This window comes from Mus caroli, unplaced genomic scaffold (assembly GCF_978045245.1).
Source record: "Mus caroli unplaced genomic scaffold, Mus_caroli_1 scaffold_6, whole genome shotgun sequence".
Classification (NCBI taxonomy): Eukaryota; Metazoa; Chordata; class Mammalia; order Rodentia; family Muridae; genus Mus; species Mus caroli.
Window position 1 is genome coordinate 19706199 of NW_028227261.1, and position 18802 is coordinate 19725000.

The 18802-nt window shown below is 45.3% G+C and overlaps 1 protein-coding gene across 14 annotated transcripts in view; it reads right to left on the reverse strand.

The window, feature by feature from the left end:
• Eif4g3 (eukaryotic translation initiation factor 4 gamma 3) overlaps positions 1–18802 on the reverse strand; it is a 212567-nt gene that overhangs the window by 159701 nt on the left and 34064 nt on the right. For all 14 annotated transcript variants that reach the window (XM_085838779.1, XM_085838778.1, XM_085838802.1 and 11 more), the window contains one exon: positions 5159–5234. In XM_085838779.1, the coding sequence (XP_085694905.1) occupies positions 5159–5234 (76 nt within the window). The remainder of the gene's footprint in view (positions 1–5158; positions 5235–18802) is intronic.

Below are 18802 nucleotides of genomic sequence, written 5' to 3' on the forward strand. Positions count from 1 at the left end.
AGCCAACTTCCACGTAGCTGGATGCTCCAAGACCTGACTGAGCAAGTTCAGGTCCCTCGGCAGTAGGACTACCACTGCCAGCCTACCTACTCAATATGCAGCGGCTATAGGAAAAATCGTGGAAACAAGATCTTTCTAAACATTCCATCCAGCTACAAGATACGAGAAGCATGACCTAAATGATATATAAAGTGCAAACTGCTTATAAGGATCAAAGCTGACAGCATCAAAGACATTCTCTAATCTTAAAGAGCAACTTAGCACACAAGAGTCTCTCTCTCATAAGCAATTAACGGGAAAAGTTTCCAGTTATTCGAAAGAGACTTCCACCCTGAGAGCAGTCGTTATTCAATTACTAAGTATGACTGCAATCACATCACACACTAGCTTAATAGTCAGAAAACTAAATTTCTCTTAATACAGAAGACATATGCTATGCACGGCAGGCTTATCTCACAGCTCCTACTCCAGAAAGTTATCAATGAACACACCACAGAGAACCAGTGCCTCCTGAGTGCCCTGGTGTGGCAGTGCCCCTCTCTACAGTTTTTCAAGTACTTGTTTGAATGTTCATGGTTCATTAATAGGACCAATCTCTCAAATTTGATTTATCTTTGATAAATACTTCAAAGACAAATTTGTATAAACCAAGTTAAAATAACTAAATACAAAGAACCCAGCTAACATAAGAAGGCATTGCAGAGGCCTGTCCAACCCTGGCTTCCTTCTGATGAGCAGCACCGCTTCAACCTGAAATGACTGCTCCTAATCTAGGGGAAAGCAGCCACTACATACGCAGAGTGTGGGCTTTAAACAGTGGCCAGGAGTACTATTGTCTTTCAAGGAATTTAACCAACTCAATCCCAGTGACATACGGGCACCACATGGCATATGTGCACCATGTGCCAAGGCAGGAGAGGATGACAGAGACGTAGGCCAAAAGAACCTACAGAAAAATAATGACCAGACACAAAATCCTGTTGCTGAGATGGGGACTAACGACTGAGGGCTTCCAGTCACATAGCTCCCTCCCTCCTCAGTAGCAAGAATGTGCACAGTACTCTACAAGTGATGAGTGGGAAACCATTAAGAATGTAAATACTTCGCCAGGCATGGCAGGACACACCTCTAATCCCAGCACTCAGGAAGCAGAGGCAGGAGGGTCTCTGTAAATCTAAGCCAATCTGGCATATAGAGCAAGCTCCAGGACAGCCAGAGATAGAAAGTACCACTCATGTAAAACATACAAACTAACAAACAAACAAACAAACAAACAAACAAGAAAGATTATAAATAATTCATTAAAAATGCCAGCACTCCAGAGGCACAGGCAGGCAAAGCGCAGTGAGTTTAAGGCCAGCCTAGTCTATATCTCAAGTGTGTGGACAGCTAGGGATACACTGTAAAGCCTTGTCCCAAAGTCTAATAAATAAATGTCATTTTTAAACTGGAGAAGAAACCAGCTAGTAGGAAGCCTAAGGCAGCAGGATTGCTTCACCCAACAGATTAGACCTCTTAGGCAATGCAGCAAGAACTAGAGTATAGAAACCAGAAATACAAAACAAAACAACACACAAAAGAAAACAACATCGCTATTCCTGTTACTGCTGCTGTTTTGGGTTTGATTTTTGAGACAAGGCCTCACTCTGAAGCTTTGCTGGCCTGGTATTGACTATGTAGAGCCGTCTGGCCTCAAACTCAGAGATCCATGCGCCTCTGCCTTTGGAGTACTGAAAAGAAAGACCTCAGCTAGCACAGCAGGCTGAGAACATCATATTTCAGGATAGCTGTTACTGCTTGAAGTTCCTCCCCTCCTAGGAGAAGCACAATATACAATGTGCACATGGTGAATGTACCACAGCAACTCTAAGTAGTAAAAGTCAAATAACTCACAAACAAATCCACAACGGACAGTCAAGCACCTCTATGCAGGGGAAGAAGGCTCAGTGGGCAGCAGCCTCCCTCACTGTCATCCCGTCAATCTCAGAGTTCTCATGGACTTGTCTTCAAAGTGTGAGTGTACATACTGTCAAAGTCTTACTCATGAGGAATCCTAATAACATGTTTTAGGGTACTTCACCATGAATCCCAGGCTGGCCTTGCCTTAGAGACAGACAGACAGACAGACAGACACACACACACAGATACACATACACACAGACACACATAGACACACACAGACACACAATCTAATGTTGGGATTACAGGCACATATGGGCAACACACTTATTCTTTGATTTATTAATTTCATTTTCAGAAATATATTCTATAAAAATCATCCAAAACACAGGAATTTTAAAATTCAGCTATTTTATAACAGCAAAAAAATGAAAATCACCTAATGCTCTAATACCAAAGTAATACCTGCTTACAGGAAGCTGACTTGTGTCAATAAATCCTTCTCAGAATGACCCCCAGTGGACAGGACCAACAGGACTAGCTTCCTCAAGTCAGACTCCAGAGAAACGACACACTTTCTCTTACACAGCACAGTAAAGACATCCGCAGGCCCTACTGACTTTATTATAGGAGACAATAAACATTCATTACTCCCCTGCCAAAGTACAACACAATCATCTTGTGTCTGGAAAACTGTGGTCTTCTGAACAGGTTCATCCCCATAAACTCATGTGTTTGAATGTTTGGCCCACAGGGAATGGCACTATTAGGAGATATGACCTTATTGAAGGAAGTGTGGCTTTGTTAGAGGAAGTATGTCACTGTGGAGGCGGGGCTTTGAGGCCACACATACGCTCAAGCTCTGCCCAGTAAGGAATCCAGTCTCCTCCTGGCTTCCTACAGATCCAGGTATAGAACTCACCTCCAGCATCATGCCTGCACTCCTGCCTTCACACTGCCATGACAACAACAGGCTAAACCTCTGAACTGTAAGCCAGCCCCAATTATGTTTGCCTTTGTAAGAGTTGCTTCAGTCAAGGCCTTTACTCCAAGTACTACGGAGGCAGAGGCAGGGGGATCTCAGTTTTGAGGGCAGCCTGGTCTACAGAGTTAGTGTCAGGACACCCAAACCTATTCAAAGAAGCCTTGTCTCGAAAAGCTTGGTCATGGTTATCTCTTCAGAGCAATGGAAACCTGGCTAAGACACCAACTGACCAATGTCTTTCCTGACCCTCCTGTGTCTCACTCGCCTCCATCCTCCATTCCCATGCTGTAGCTACAGCGCCAATTTAAAAGGCAATTGGTTCTGTTTCTCTTTACCCTCCCTTTGTATTCCATTAGACCAGGATGGAGCTCTAAAACCTCTATGTGCCCCATATTTCCCTGTGTGATCTCATGTCCCACATCCCATAATTCCCCATGTAATCTCATGTCCTATACCCCATAATTCCACATGTAATCTCATGTCCTATACTTCATAATTCCCTGTGTAATCTCATGTCCTACCCCCCATAATTCCACATGTAAACTCATGCCCTACATCCCATAATTCCATGTAATCTCATGACGGAAGTCCAACATCTCTCCATGCAAACATGTACACTTTGAAGCCTCTGCTACCCATGGCCATCTCAGGGGCTCTGTACTGCAAGGTCTTTAGCCACCAATGCTCTTGCTTTTCCTGGCAGTATGGCGCCTGAATCCAGAACAGCGCACACGCTGGGCAAGGATCCACTAAGTACCTCAAGCTAGCCTGAGACTAGAGTCTTCCAGCCTTGGCCTCCGCGTGCTGGCATTACAGAGTGCACAGCCATTCCAGGCTTTCTAGACCCTAAAATGCCTTTTCAAAGAAAATCTCTACCCATTTACCTTACTGTATTCTACCAAAGCATTTAATACAAACACCTAAACTATGCGAAGCCTTTCTTCTGTTTAAAGACAAAAGGCCCACACACTTCTCAGTGGCAGGCAGGCAGGCAGGCAGGCACTACCGAGCACTTCCCCGGCCCTGGGCTCACTCTCTAACACTGGCCCAGAGCAACACCGACTCAGAACTCAGCCATTACTACACAGGGATAGAAGGCAGGAAGAATGGGATTATTACTCAGTCTCTCAAGTTCTCAGAGGTTCACGGGAGAACTTATCACTTTAGCAAACGCATCTTCTGACTGAAAAGTGAACCTTCTCTTATCAATTCCTCATTCAACACAATTGATATCAATCTCTTATACTCACTTCCCAATATTGATGCATATTTTATATGTAACCAGGGAGGGGAGGGGAATACTCATTTAAGAAGGGGAAACTGAAATTTTTCTTTTTTTCCTTTTTTTTTTTCCTTTTTTTTTTCGAGACAGGGTTTCTCTGTGTAGCCCTGGGTGACCTGGAACTCACTCTGTAAACAAGGCTGGCCTCTGCCTCCTAAGTGCTCGGATTATAGGTGTGTTCCACTGTGCCTGGAAACACTCATGCTTTTTTTAAAAAAGGAATATTCAATAAAAATTTACAACCTGGGGGTTGGAGAGAAGGTGCAGTGGTTAAGAGCACCCCTGGCTGCTCTCTAGAGAACCCAGGTTGGCTTCCCAGCACCCACACCACAGTGTAAACCATCTGTAACACTAGTCCAGGAGGGTCTGGTGCCCTCTTCTGGCCTCCAAGGGAACTGCACACATAAGATATATAGTTATACATGTAGGCAACATGCATACACATTACAAAATAGTAGTGGCACATGAGAGACAGAAGCAAATGGACCATAGATCAATAAAGTCAAGGCCAACCTGGTCTATAGTCTACAGAGAGTTTCAGGACAGCCAAGGAACCTTCTCTCAAAATACCAAAAAAAAAAAAAAAGGAAGAAAGAAAAAAAAAGGTAATTTAAGATCAATTTATTTAAACTAAAAAAAAAAAAAAGAAAAAAGAAAAAAATCTTTCCAAGGCAGCGGAGGCCTGTCATCATGGTGGCGTGCCTGAGCATCTAGTACATACATTTACTATATGTCCCCAGGGTTTAATCCACATGTAGGAAAGGGGAAGGGGAAAGGGCGGGTGTGGAACTACAGTGGATCACAACACAATGTTCATCTCAGGTCTCCTCCTTAGATCTCAATGTGAGTAAAGGTTACCTGGTCACATAACACGCACTGGATTTCACTGGAATTTTGTTGAATCTTCCACCTACAGCCCATGTCAATCCGATACTGCCAGGAACCCCAGGCACTGCATTCACAGCCAGCCTGCCAGCCACTGGGATGCTCACCGTGCTATAGACTGCAGAGACCGTGGGCGGGAAGAGCCGATCCTCCAAAGGCTGCTGCACCGGTCCTCGTGGAATTCTGGAAGGCGAGCGAGTTAAGGAACAGAGAACTCAAGCAGAACTGCTCAGCAGTGGCAGAGCGTCCTGCCAGGGACCCACTCTTTGTACCTAACCTTTGGCCCTGGACGCTTACTCCTCCCAAGAAACTGGAAAACCAACTATTTCACATCTCCTGATGAGATTAGTTCCATTTCTCCACATTGGTTTCCACCCACTGGACATGAAAACAAGGGCCAGAGCTCTCAAAACTATCCTGAGATTCAGCCACCGTTACAGAGGAGCAAGCAACACAGCGCACAGCGAGGAAAGCAAGGTCAGCCAACACCGGAGAGGCTGCCTTGGTTTAAGGCTAAGCTGGAGAAACGGTTGACTGTGTTCCCCTCTGTTCTAATCATACAAAGGGCAGGACAAACACACTTGTTCCCTTGTTTTCTGTAGTTGTTGTTGTTGTTATCCCTATAAATCTTTTTGTTTGTTTGTTTTTTTGAGACAGGGTTTCTCTGTATAGCCCTGGCTGTCCTGGAACTCACTCTGTAGACCAGGCTGGCCTCGAACTCAGAAATCTACCTGCCTCTGACTCCCAAGTGCTGGGATTAAAGGCATATGCCACCACTGCCTGGCCCTATAAATCTTTTTTTTGTTTGTTTGTTTTAAGATTTATTTATTTATTATATGTAAGTACACTGTAGCTGTCTTCAGACACTCCAGAAGAGGGAGTCAGATCTTGTTACAGATGGTTGTGAGCCACCATGTGGTTGCTGGGATTTGAACTTCGGACCTTTGGAGGAGCAGTCGGGTGCACTTACCCACTGAGCCATCTCACCAGCCCCCTATAAATCTTTTAATTGAGCTAATTACCCTCCAACAACCCACCAGCTTTCCATTTGAAAAATCAGGTACTCCAACAGTCACTTAAAATATTTCAGAACACAAAGAAAACGCTGCATTAAGAGAAAGAAGACTCATTTTCTTCAATTTCCAACGGGAGATAGGAGCCATCCCAGCCAGTGTGGCTATCTGCAAGAGTACTGCTTCTCCAGTCTGACATCTGTGAGAGTGACAAAGGCCACAGCACTGTCTCTGCATGACACTGTTACATGGCCAGGTTATGTGCCTTCTACAATAGATACAAATGATACAAATTATTTTACCTTTTTTTAAAAAAAGATTTATTTATTTTATACATATGAGTACACCACCACTGCTCTTTTGCTCTCTTCAGACACACCAGAAGAGGGCACCAGATCCCATTACAGATGGTTGTGAGCCACCATGTGGTTGCTGGAATTTGAACTCGAGACCTCTGGAAGAGCAGTTGATGCTCTTAACCACTGAGCCATCTCTCCAACCCAATTATTTTACTTTCACATAAAAATAAATAAATAAAAAATGCCAACAACCCTGTAACCTAACTCCAGCCAGTCACTTCCTTTTTAAGTAATGGATTATAAACCCCAAATGAAAAAAATTCCCTCAACAAAATACTTAATACTTCTCATATAAGGTTTCTTTGTGATTCACTGAGAGAGTGTGGGAGACAAATCATGAGCTATGAACAGGTACGATGGCTTACAACTGGACGCTCAGCACTGAGGAGACAGAGGCAAGCACGGTCACAGAATGCGTTCAGTTAGGCCGGTCAGGGTTACACAGTGAGAAATCGCTGAGGAATTGAGACCCTCACTGTCTGCGCTCAGTTACTAAACACCACATGGTAGCTCAGACTAGCTCTAACTGCAGCTCTACAGGAGCGAATTCCTTCTTCTCACCTCCACAGGCAAAAGAAATGCACGTGGTTTGCATACATACACTCATACAAACATATACATACATACAAGCAAAACTCTCATACATATGAAATGAATAAATCTTATAAATAATAAATAGAATGAAAGGAAAAAAGTCGTTTTCTGTTGTACTGTGCTGTGTTTTGTGCTTGATTTTTTAAGAATGACTCTTGAGTTGCCAAAGGCTGACTCATTAGTAGATTCTTTATATCCAAGCAGTCAGCTCAGAAGACTGGAAACAAACAAACACACCCTGTGCTTTAATCATTAAAATGTCTAAAGAGACTATAGCAGTCTCTAGACGTTCTTAAACTAGCAACCTCACACAACAGCTAAACACACTGTCCACGTCCCCACACAAAGCCGTAAACGCTGTGCTGGAGAGGAGCTGAAACATCACAGAAAGGAAGCGCCTCAGCCAAACCACTGGCAACATGCACACCACTCAATCCACATGCACAGCCCACACCCACTGTATGTGCACACACTATACACATACATACTCCACACAAGCCATTTTACACACAACACAACACACATACATACTGCATATATACATATATATATATACACACACATATACTATATACATACACTATACAAAGCACACATTATACATACACACATTTTATACACAATCTACCACACCACACCATACACACACATCACACACTATGCTATGGCTCTTGCAGCAGATGGAGAGTGAGCCACACGACTGCTCTACTGCCAACAGCCATTGCGTTTCCAGGAAGAACTAATTCTCACGATGGGAGAAGAGTTCTCCAGGGAGTCCCTAGTGTTCTGCCCGAGAAGCTGAGCCACTCAGGACTTCTGCTCTCGGTTCCTCTGCTGGTTAATCAGATGACTGTAATTACAGGATTGCTAGAGACATCATTTGCCCATGTTACAGGAACAAATATTCTTCCTGTTTCTACAAAAAATGCTGATTTCATTTTTATATTCTGCAAATTAACAACAACAAAAAAAATACCGTTGACTGTTAAAACAAAACTACAGTTCTATTTAAAAACAAACAAACAAAGCCCAGGGAAATAAAAGAATCAATCGATGTAGCCCAAGCCTGGTTCCAAATCCAACCAAGGAAAGGAAAGGAGAGGAAAGGGGAGGGGAGGGAAGGGGACGGGACAGGAGGGGAGGAAAAAGGAAAGAGGAAGGAAGAAAGAGGAAAGAGGAAAGAGGAAAGGAAGAAAAAACAAAAAAACGAGGGCACTGGGTGTGGTGGCTACAATCCTAGCTCAGGAAGAGGAGGCAGGAGAGTAGCCTGGACTGGTCAGAGATCTTGCCTAAAAAGATAAGCAAGAGAAAAGGCTGGAGATGCGGCTCAGGACTGAGTTCAGTTCCCAGCATTCACATCAGGCAGTGCAAAATCACTCCCGACTCGAGCTCCAGAGGACCCGACATCCTTTTCTGGCCTCTGTGGGCCCCTGCACTCATGAGCATGTGTGTGTGTATACACAACTTAAAAAGAAAGGGAAATGAACTTAAGTGCAATCCTCAGAAACCCTAAGCAGATACTTCATTAACTTGAAGCTTAACCCACCTCTTTACTAAAAACCCTAGTTGGTGTGTCGGCGCTGCTGGGTATCTATCCACTCAGAGGTGAGCTTTGGAATGAAGCATGTGAAGTGATTTTAGAGCTGACTAGACTTAGCCTAAGACACAGGCTCTTTATGCTTAAAAGTATTTTCTTTTTAATTTTTTAAAGATTTTAAATAAGGTTTATTTGTACTTGTGAGTGTTTGCCAGGTAGGTGTGTGTAACATGACAGAAGACAGCTGACCTCACTCACTCACTCACTCTCACAGCAACATATGGCACACGAGAGACACACGTGTACACATGAGAGGCACACATGTACACACAAAAGCTAAGCAAAAACTTCAATGTATTTTTGTTGCTGCCGGTGTTTCACTCGAGAACAAATGCACACACACACACACACACACACACACACACACACACGCAACATGAAAATAGAAACCCTTCCTGCAGCTACTGAAACTGTTCTGACCCAGGCTCTACGCAGCACAGGCAGGCTGCCTAGGAAACCCATAGGCTCTCCCTGGGCTCAGGCCAGAGCCTCAGCAGCCTGGCATCCACAGTCAAGCACCTCCGCATCCAGGAAAACCTAGCGAGTCAGCCAGAGGCACACTGTTCCAGGAAGCAAGAGTGCCATGCCGCACTAACTCAAAATGGTCACCCAATGGAGTCATCAAAATCCAAAAGGGTTTCATTCACACTGACAGAGAGCCACTGTGTGTTTGAGAAAGGAAGTATGATTACTCATTAACAAGTAACTAACTAACTGATACAGCCTCTGGCCTGCTGTTTAGTAAAGAGCCAACAGGGAGTGGCTCTTCCCGCTGCGTGCCTGGGGTAGCAACTCTATGGCAGCCTCTGGAGCACAGCCAACCTCACCTGACCCTGGGGCCTTCCCAAAGCACGCCCTACTCACAACAGCTCAAATCACCAGCAAAACAAGCTAAGGCTCCTCGCTCTTCTGATCACCCAGCTTCGTTCTTCTCTCTAGCAATGTGGTAGGCATACTGAAGTAGCTAAGCACAGGCCTCACCCACTGCTCCCAAGTGTTCCTGTTGGCCGTTATCGGCTCCTTCAAACACCTCAAACCCTTGAGTTTGAGAGTATAGGCAGCCCTAGATGGTAAATGGGACAGATCAATTCCAGACTAATGGAGAGAGAGAGAGAGAGAGAGAGAGAGAGTGTTACCACACTCCTGACACTGCCCTGGCCTCAGGAAGCAGGCTTCTTCCTACCCACAGTGCATGTGGGTCAGCCCCTCAGTTATTCCGCTTACTGCCAGTGACGGCCGGCCACCAGGAGAGTCACCGCTAATGTCAAAAATGCTGTGGATCTCCATGGAAAACTACAGAAAACAGTAATGCCTAGCGCAGAGAGTCACACGTACTGCCGACAGCACTGAGCCCAGTAACCGGCACAGAGAAAGCACAGAGGCAGACACTCACCCAGCTAAGAAATCGAGGAACTTGGCTTCTGCCCAGCAAAGTTCAAAATGAGGCCCAATACTCCAACCAATGTCAACATAACAAATTTTACCTTGGGCTTAGGCACACATTTACACACTGGTTTGTATAACATGGAGGTAAATTTCCACCTAAATTTCTATTATAATCCCATCCTGAGATTAAGTGCCAATAAGTCACCAGGGTTCAGAGTCTATTTTGTTTGGTCTTTTTAGATGTTTTGATTGGGTTTAGTTTCAATTTTTTAAGACAGAGTCCTGTTACATGGCCTACACTGTTGTCAAGTTCACCACAAAGCCTGCACTATCCACCCTTCTGCTTCAAGTCACCCCAGGCTAGAATTACAGGTCTGAACCACCACACCTATTTCATCAGCATTCTCCACCGCTACCCATTTGCAGACTTACAGGAAATCTTTAAACTGGGCCTGGTGGCAACCAGCTACCGTCTCAGCACTCAGAGATGAGGCAGATCCTGAGTCCAGGCCAATTTGAACTACCTACAAGACCCTGTCTCAAAAATAATTTTTTTTAAAAAAAAAGTAAGTTTGCCACTTCAGATTCTCCAATATAACTTAAAAACATGGCTTATCAGGACCAGGGGACCTAAGTTCAGTTCCCAGGGACCATTCTGGGCAGCTTATAACCACGCGTAATTAACCTTAACTCCAGCTTCAGGGGGAGCCAAAGCCTCTGGCCTCCACTACACCTGCACTCAAATGCCTAGATGTGTGTGTGTGTGTATGTGTGTGTGTCCATGCATGCGCGTGTATACACATGCATGTGTGTTTGTGTAAGCACACAAAAACACAAATCTTTTATTAAAAATGAACTGAAATAACACCTGACCCTGCTGACCGATTCTTATATCTCATGAATAAATACTAAGCATAGCAATGAAGTCACGGAGCTGCAGCCACACAAAAACAGAATATTTGAATTTTAAATAATAGAAAATAATTTGAACAAGACCAAGGCTCAGTGTGTGGCGCCTCCATGCAAAGGGTTCCTTCCGTGCCCAACTCAAAACCAGGGAAGACCTCACTTTATATTGACTTCGAGAAATCTGATTTTACTTTTGCAACTGTGCACCATTAAATAAAGAGGTCAACTTCTCTGTTACAGATGCAACATGCAGCCTACGAGGTGGGGGTGGTGTGCAGTGGGCCAGTGCGAGCCCAACAAAGGCCCACACAGCCGCTCTGCAGAGCCCCACCATGAAAGCCCTCTCTGTCTTTCTGGTGAACACAAGTCCTTTCAATGTCACAGTATAGAGTTTAAGAAAAACAAAAAAAGGGCAAATGAAGAGGAAGATGGGTCAGCTTCTGTAGGGACATCTCCTCGAAACAACTAGGCTGAAGGTCCATGAACACGGGAGAGCTCTGCCAGCGGGCAGCCAGAGAGCGTGTCTACCACCAGGGAGCAGGGAGAGAGACTCCACTCCCACAGCCTCTCTGGAGCTCTAGCTAGGAGCTGCAGTTTTGTTTCCCACCCATCGTTTCATTCAGAAGCACAGAGTGCACTGTCATCTATCTCTGTGAGTGACTTGGGACCCATAATCCCATCAATTTTGCTTGATGGGACAGCAGAAGGCTTAACATCTGCACCAGGTGTTTCAGAAGACCACATCCCCAAAGGCTTAACATCTGCACCAGGTGTTTCAGAAGACCACATCCCCAAAGGCTTAACATCTGCACCAGGTGTTTCAGAAGACCACATCCCCAAAGGATTAACATCTGCACCAGGTGTTTCAGAAGACCACATCCCCAAAGGATTAACATCTGCACCAGGTGTTTCAGAAGACCACATCCCCAAAGGAACCTCTCTGAAAAAATTCTCAAGACTGCAGTTGCATAGCACAGCACAACCTGACACCACCAACACCCACTAACCTTATCGCTTTTAAAACAATAAGCAAGCTTTGGTGTACCCCAAGTGTTCTAATCCTACAGGAGCTAAAGCCTGTAGTAGAAGTAGGAGAGACCCTTCGAGTAGCTACAGCTAGCAAGCATGGAGACAGCAGATTCCCTTTGGGGCTGTAAGCAAAGACTCATTCTCTACTGTTAGGTTAAGGCCAGAAATGGTGGTGTGCCTCACATCAGCCTTCATGGATGGAAATTTTCAGGCTCCCTCTCCGTAAGATTTTATAAATGCATATGGACAACTTACGGCAGCCTCAAGACAGCTCACCTGGGAGACCAATCAGGTGGCAAGATCAGGTTAAGTAAAACCTACTAAAGGTTACTAGACCCGTGGCAATTACAAAGTTTTCTGTCAGAGTTAAGGAAGAGTGGACTTCATCTTCTGGTATAAACTGGATATGAAGTCACAACAGAGATGTAGAAGAGATCCTGAAATACACAGAGTAAAGCCATGGCTAACACACAGGAAAACGGGAAAGGGGTAAAAAGGCAGAGAGCTGGAGTGACCTCCTCAAGGCCACACAGCTAACTCCTGTGATGGCCATAGTAGAAAGCCAACCAAGCCCATGGAGAGTTTGCAAGCTCATCTTTATGGCTTCACGACCTACAAATGTACTCCATAGTAAGTACTAGGTCAACCAGGACTGCAGAACAAAACCCTGCCTCAAAATAAAAAGCATTTCAAAAGCAAGGCAAAGAAAAGTAAAGACACAACCGCTGTCTAGAGCTCACAGCCATGCTGTATTCCTCAGGGTTCTTCTAAGCATCACTGTCACTACTGAAGAAAAGACTCCGTCATACCTACAGCACAGTAAGCAAGCTCTGGGGAGCGCGCGCCCCGTCTGAATCCCCAGGCACCACTCCTTAGCTGCTCACGTATCTTGCAGAGAATGTCTACACATACACATCCTAGCAACGTCTAAAGGCTGCTTCTAAAATTAGTCATGTTCTAAAATGACCCAAAATACCCAATGACTAGAGGCTTAGAAGGGAGAAATGGCTAAGACATGGGTCACTGGCAAGTATGAAAACAAGGACAGCTGGATAAAGGTTCTAAGATGGGGTGGGTGGGGGTGACTTATGCCAGCAGGCAGAGGCAGAGGCAGGAGGATCTCTATGAGTTTGAGGCCAGCCTGGTCCATACAGCAAGTTCCAGGTTAGTGAAGGCTACATAATGAGACCCTAGGTAAAATTGAAAAGTACTTTAAAGGTAAAAGGAAGCAAGTAAATGTACCTGGGTGTTAACTGGTTCATCACACCAGCTATTGATTTCTACACAATGGCACCAAATACAATATACACTGGATAAACGACGCTGTCCCTTGGACAAGTTATATATAATCTATTAATCTTAGCAGCCAGTTTCCTTTCTCTGGTTTGCTCAGCTCTGCCCTGTTCCAGGAATCATACCCTCACAAAGGGAATCGGACCAGCCCCTAAGCTAGCAGCAAAGCAAATCCCACCTTTAAGTCAGCACATAAAAACTAAGGTGGCCACATCATCGCCACAATATGTATGCCCCAACAGATGAAAACTCAGGATGCAAATCTGTTTGTTTTGGGAAATGGGGGACAGTCACTCTAATGCCTAGGCTCAAGCAATCCACCTGGCCTTGGCCTCCTGAGAAAATGGGTACAGAAGCCGGGCGTGGTGGCGCACGCCTTTAATCCCAGCACTCGGGAGGCAGAGGCAGGCGGATTTCTGAGTTCGAGGCCAGCCTGGTCTACAAAGTGAGCTCCAGGACAGCCAGAGCTATAAAGAGAAACCCTGTCTCGAAAAACCAAAAAAAAAAAAAAAAAAAAGAAAATGGGTACAGGCATATACCTCCATGTTCACTTAAAACAAAACAAAACAAAAACAAAAACAAAAAACAGTTTTAAAAATGCACAATCTAGCCGAGCAGTGGTGGCGCACAACCTTTAATCCCAGCACTTGGGAAGCAGAGGCAGGCAAATTTTTCTGAGTTCGAGGCCAGTCTGGTCTACAGAGTGAGTTCCAAAACAGAAAGGGCTACACAGAGAAACCCTGTCTCAAAAAAACCAAAAAACAAAATAAAATAAAAATAAAAATGCACAATCTAACTGACCAATGGGACATTCAAGACTATATAGTATTGTACATAAATCTCACCATTTCATGTAACCCAAGATATACTGCAATATAAGGGCAAAATTGTGCATTTTAAAGTTAGACCTGAACTGCAACCCAAATCCACTGCCAAGCCTGCACATCCTATTCTGTACAGGACAGACAAGTGGATTTGAGACAGCGTCTCAGGCAGCCCAGGCTGCCTCTAACTTATTATAAATCAAGATTTTCTTGAACTCCTGAAGTTTCTGCTTCCACCTGCTCCCAAGTGCTAGGATTACAGGAGTGTTTACCATGGCTAATTTAACATGATAGTCTTACGCAAGCCAGCACATGGGAGACAGTCAACAAATGGGAGCATTTACAATCACACTATTAGTAATTCAAAGCAGGAGTTCTCAAAGTGTGTTTAAATTACTTTACTTTGGCTTTGTTTTGAAGCAGGATCCCATAACAAACTGGGTTTACCTCAGACTTACGATCCTTCAGCTTCAGTCACCCAAGTGATCACAGATTCATAAGAAGCACGGCTCCTACACAAATACTTTACACACAAAAGCAGCCACTTTGCAGAGATTTTAGTATGATCTAAAGATATTTAATATAAATACATATTCCACTCCCTCAACTTACAGGTGCACACATTAGTTGAATTTTTTGGAAATCTGCAAACACAGCATTGGTAGAACTAAAGTTGAGTAGGAAAAGAAAGGGAAGAGCACACCTCCCTTCCCACTGAGCCTTGTAAAGAATTCACGCCTCAACCCCCGGCCAGCAGAGGGGTCCTACAGGCTGCCTGACAGTGGATTCTAGTGGCACGCACGCACGCACGCACACACACACACACACACACACACACCAACATGCATTCAACACACTGCTTCCTTCACTGCCCTGTTAAGTTGGCACTGCTGTGGCCCAGCCTCAGTGCACAGAGACTCCAATGAGAATGGCAGCTTCCCTCACTGCTCAGCTATGAAAGTCTTTTAGTTTGAGTGCAGTTGCCTCAAACTGTGTTTACCTGCCAGCTACACAATTTGGAGTCACAAACCTGTAAGTACAACCCAGATAGCTCTGAAACAAGAGCATCCCAGCCTGCTAAAGCTGCTCCCTGAATGTCCCCCACAAAAGATGGGCCGCGCTATGCAAGAACTGATGAGATTGGCGTGGCTTTCGGCATCACTATTGACTTTGATACAGTGAACAAGACGCCCCACACTGCAACTCTGAGGGACCGAGACTCCATGAGACAGATAAGGGCAGAGGTCTCTGAGCTGCCCAGTGTAGTCCGAGATCTGGCCAACGGCAACATTACCTGGGCTGATGTGGAGGCCCGGTACCCACTCTTTGAAGGGCAAGAGACTGGCAAGAAGGAGACAGTAGAGGAATGAGAACAGCTGGCAGCTTGTGACCATCGTGCTAATAAATAACTCATCATGTCCACTACACAGCATTGTGGCTGCATCCAGGGACGGTTTCTCCTCAGTCACTACTTGATTTTACCCCCACAATTAAAGTTGAAGGAATTCTGAAAAAAAAAGATGGGCCGCATCTTGCACTTGGCCCTCAAGTGTTTCCTTCCTGACACTCAATCTTCACACCTGTCCAGAACCCCAGTGAGCCACACCCAACAACCATAACTTCCCCCACTCCCTCTCTGTACAATTCCACTGTGTCCCATATCCACGACTATGGGGAAGCAGGGTTAGAGGCTGGAGCCGTGGTTCACTGGTTAAGAGCACTTGGTCCCAGCACCCACATCACAGAGCTCACAATGGTCTGTAACTAAAGACCCACAGGATCCAATGCCCTCATCTGTCTTCTAATGGTACCACACACATAGATAGAACAAATAAACAGAACATCTTTATAAATAACATTATTTATTTTATGTATATGAGTGCTCTATCTGCATGTACACCTGTGTGCCAGAAGAGGGCATCAAATCCCATTACAGATGTTATGAGCTACCATGTGGTTGTCAGAAATTGAACTCAGGACTTCTCAAAAGAGCTCTTAACTACTGAGCTATCTCTCCAGCCCCAAAAATAACATCGTTAATAGAGAAGGTCCGCACTGTAATTCAAACTGTAATATTAATTTTCTTGGATTGATTGTCAAGTGTCCAGGTGTAGTGGCCCATATCTCTAATCTCAGAGGGGAAAGGCAGAGGCCAGTGGATCTATGAGTTCAAGTGGTCTACTCAGGTTGTCAGCTTTGGCAGCAAGCTGGCTGGCGGCTGGCTCCAGAACCCACTTTTGAGCTGAGTAAGCCACTCACTGTTGTATTTGCGTCCGTGTTCCGTGTGTGCGCCTGAGTACCTGGTTTGGGCACGAGCCCGGCCTCTGTCGTCCTCCCGTGGGCCTGTCCTAAGCTGAAATGAGAGCCTTGTGACCCGAGCTTTGCTGCTGCTACACAGCAGGAATGGTTCACAGCAAATGGAGCCGCAGACTAGCTAAGGCTCCATAGAGACCCTACGCCAATAAAATAAAATAAACAAGTAAACAACTTCCTAAGTAAACGGCACGGCTTCCCATGCCAACTGCTCCTCTTTGCATACGGCCTGGCTTTTCTACTTCTGTCTTCAGTATCTTCCCCAGTCTCTATCAAGGATAAATTATCTAAGAATTTAATAGTTGTTCAACACTAGTCTCAAAAGACCTGCAACTTTGTTAACATTTTCTTTCCTGTGTGTCGGTGTTTTACCTCCATGCAGGCATGTGTGAGGGTGTCCTGGAATGGAGCTACAGGCAAGAATGAGCTGTCCTGTGGTTGCTGGGAACTGAACTGTGGTCCTCTGGAAGAGTAGCCAGTGCTCTTAACTGCTGAGCCACCTCTCCAGCCCAACCTGGAACATTGTTTCTATCTGCCCTAGGTCCCAGTGACTCCAAGGTTTCCATGAGACAAGGAAGGCACTGAAGAGTAAAGGAATCAAACAAAACTAACAGTGGCCACTACCACCCAGCACAGCGCAGCGCCTATAGCCCCAGCTCATCAGTAGGCTGAGGCGAGGGAGCAGCACATTTCAGCCCGGCCTCAACTACAGTTAAACCCTTAATGAGTGAAAGATAAGAGAAGAACGAGAAAAGGAGGCAGGGACACAGCTTAGGCAGACAGCACTTCCTGAACATGCAGGGACTCTGGGTTCAGTCTCCCATCCTACACAAAGAAGGACACACTGTGACCCCCTCTAGGATGAGGCTCAGTTGACTGCTTGCCTGACATGAAAGCCTGGCTTTGATCCCGAGCACTTCCCAAACTGAGCATAGTAGTTAAGGCTTGAATCTTACAGAAGTGCAGGAAGGAGGGTCAAAAATTCAAGGTCAGCCTCAGCAGACTAAGGCTAGCCTGTGCTGTGGAATATTCAGTCTCAAAAATAAACATCCAAGAACCAAAAGGGGGGAGGCAGGTGAGAAGTCAAGTCTGTCAGAACATCTGTGCCAGCATCAGACTTCCACTTGCTGGCACTAACTAAAGTGAAAACGGACAGAGGACTCAAACTACGTGACACTGGACATTTTAGTTTCAAGTGAACACAAACCTGTATGCATAAAGAGGTCTGACAGGTTCCAGTGATGCCACCGTCTGCCACACAGATCCCTGGGAAAGACAAGACACTCACCAATGGTATCAGGCCCTGCAGACAACAGCACACTAGCCAGCAGGCTCTCCAGAGAAAACTGCTTAGGTCCATAGCTTGCTTTCTGGTCGTCTAAATGTCAGTGAAAGGGGTGAAAACGCAGCCACATGCCCTCCAACAGACATCTTTTTTCAAACCCAAGGTGTAGGGCACAGCTTTCAACAAACTGTTTCCTTCAGCATACTCAAGGCAGCTGCCCAAGCACTGCAAGGTCAATCCTGAGTCTAGCCTAGAACCACAGAACATACAAACGATGACAGGGACTTAAAGGACAGCCATTCACTACACCAATCCTGTACGACTGGACAGAGTAGCACTTGAGAGGGGCAAGGCACACCAGTGCCTGAGGATGGTGCCAAGATCAGGACAGCATGCAGGATCCCTCTGAGCTGGCAAACAGGCTTACTCCATCCATCCATTCTGAGTGACACTGAGACCAATCAGAGCTGCAGAGAGCATGGCCTGATGAGAGGAGGGGTCACAGACCAGGTCCTAGAGGCTGTGTGGGTCTCTCCACAAATTTCTGCTGCTCCTCTCTGCTCCTTGTTTGCCTTGGTGCCAGCAGCTCCTCCACACTCTCCCTACCAAGACAGAGCCTAAGCAAAGCCAAGCTCCTGCTCCGACAAGAGCTGTCTGTCTGTCTGTCTGCTCAGCACCTGATGCCCAAGAAGGGGCAGACTGAGGTGAGAGGTGAGACGGGAGCCTTCAGGAGGCTGAGGGAAGCCTGGAAGAAGTGAGATTTCTTCAGAATTTTGAAACCTCTAATCATCCCATCAAAGACCTGCTGGTATCTATCTCTATTTCGGCTTTTCAATTTTTCTGGATGGGCTTTCATAAAGGAAGCATAAAAAGCGACATTTATTTCTGCCTAAACAGTTATGCCACCATACTTGGCCTTTAATACTTTCAGTAAATAATATTTTCACATAAGTTCCAGCCAGAAATATTTTCATTATGGCTTCTTATTTACTGAACTGTTTTCTCATTGTTATTATTTAATACCAAATGATCAAAAATCGACTTCAGATCGATCAGCTGTTTCAACATCAAAGTTAGAAAGAAACTCAGCAAGTGCTTTCAAGAGCTGAGTCCAGACCGTCAGTGTTAGCTGCTCCCTGGTCTCAACAA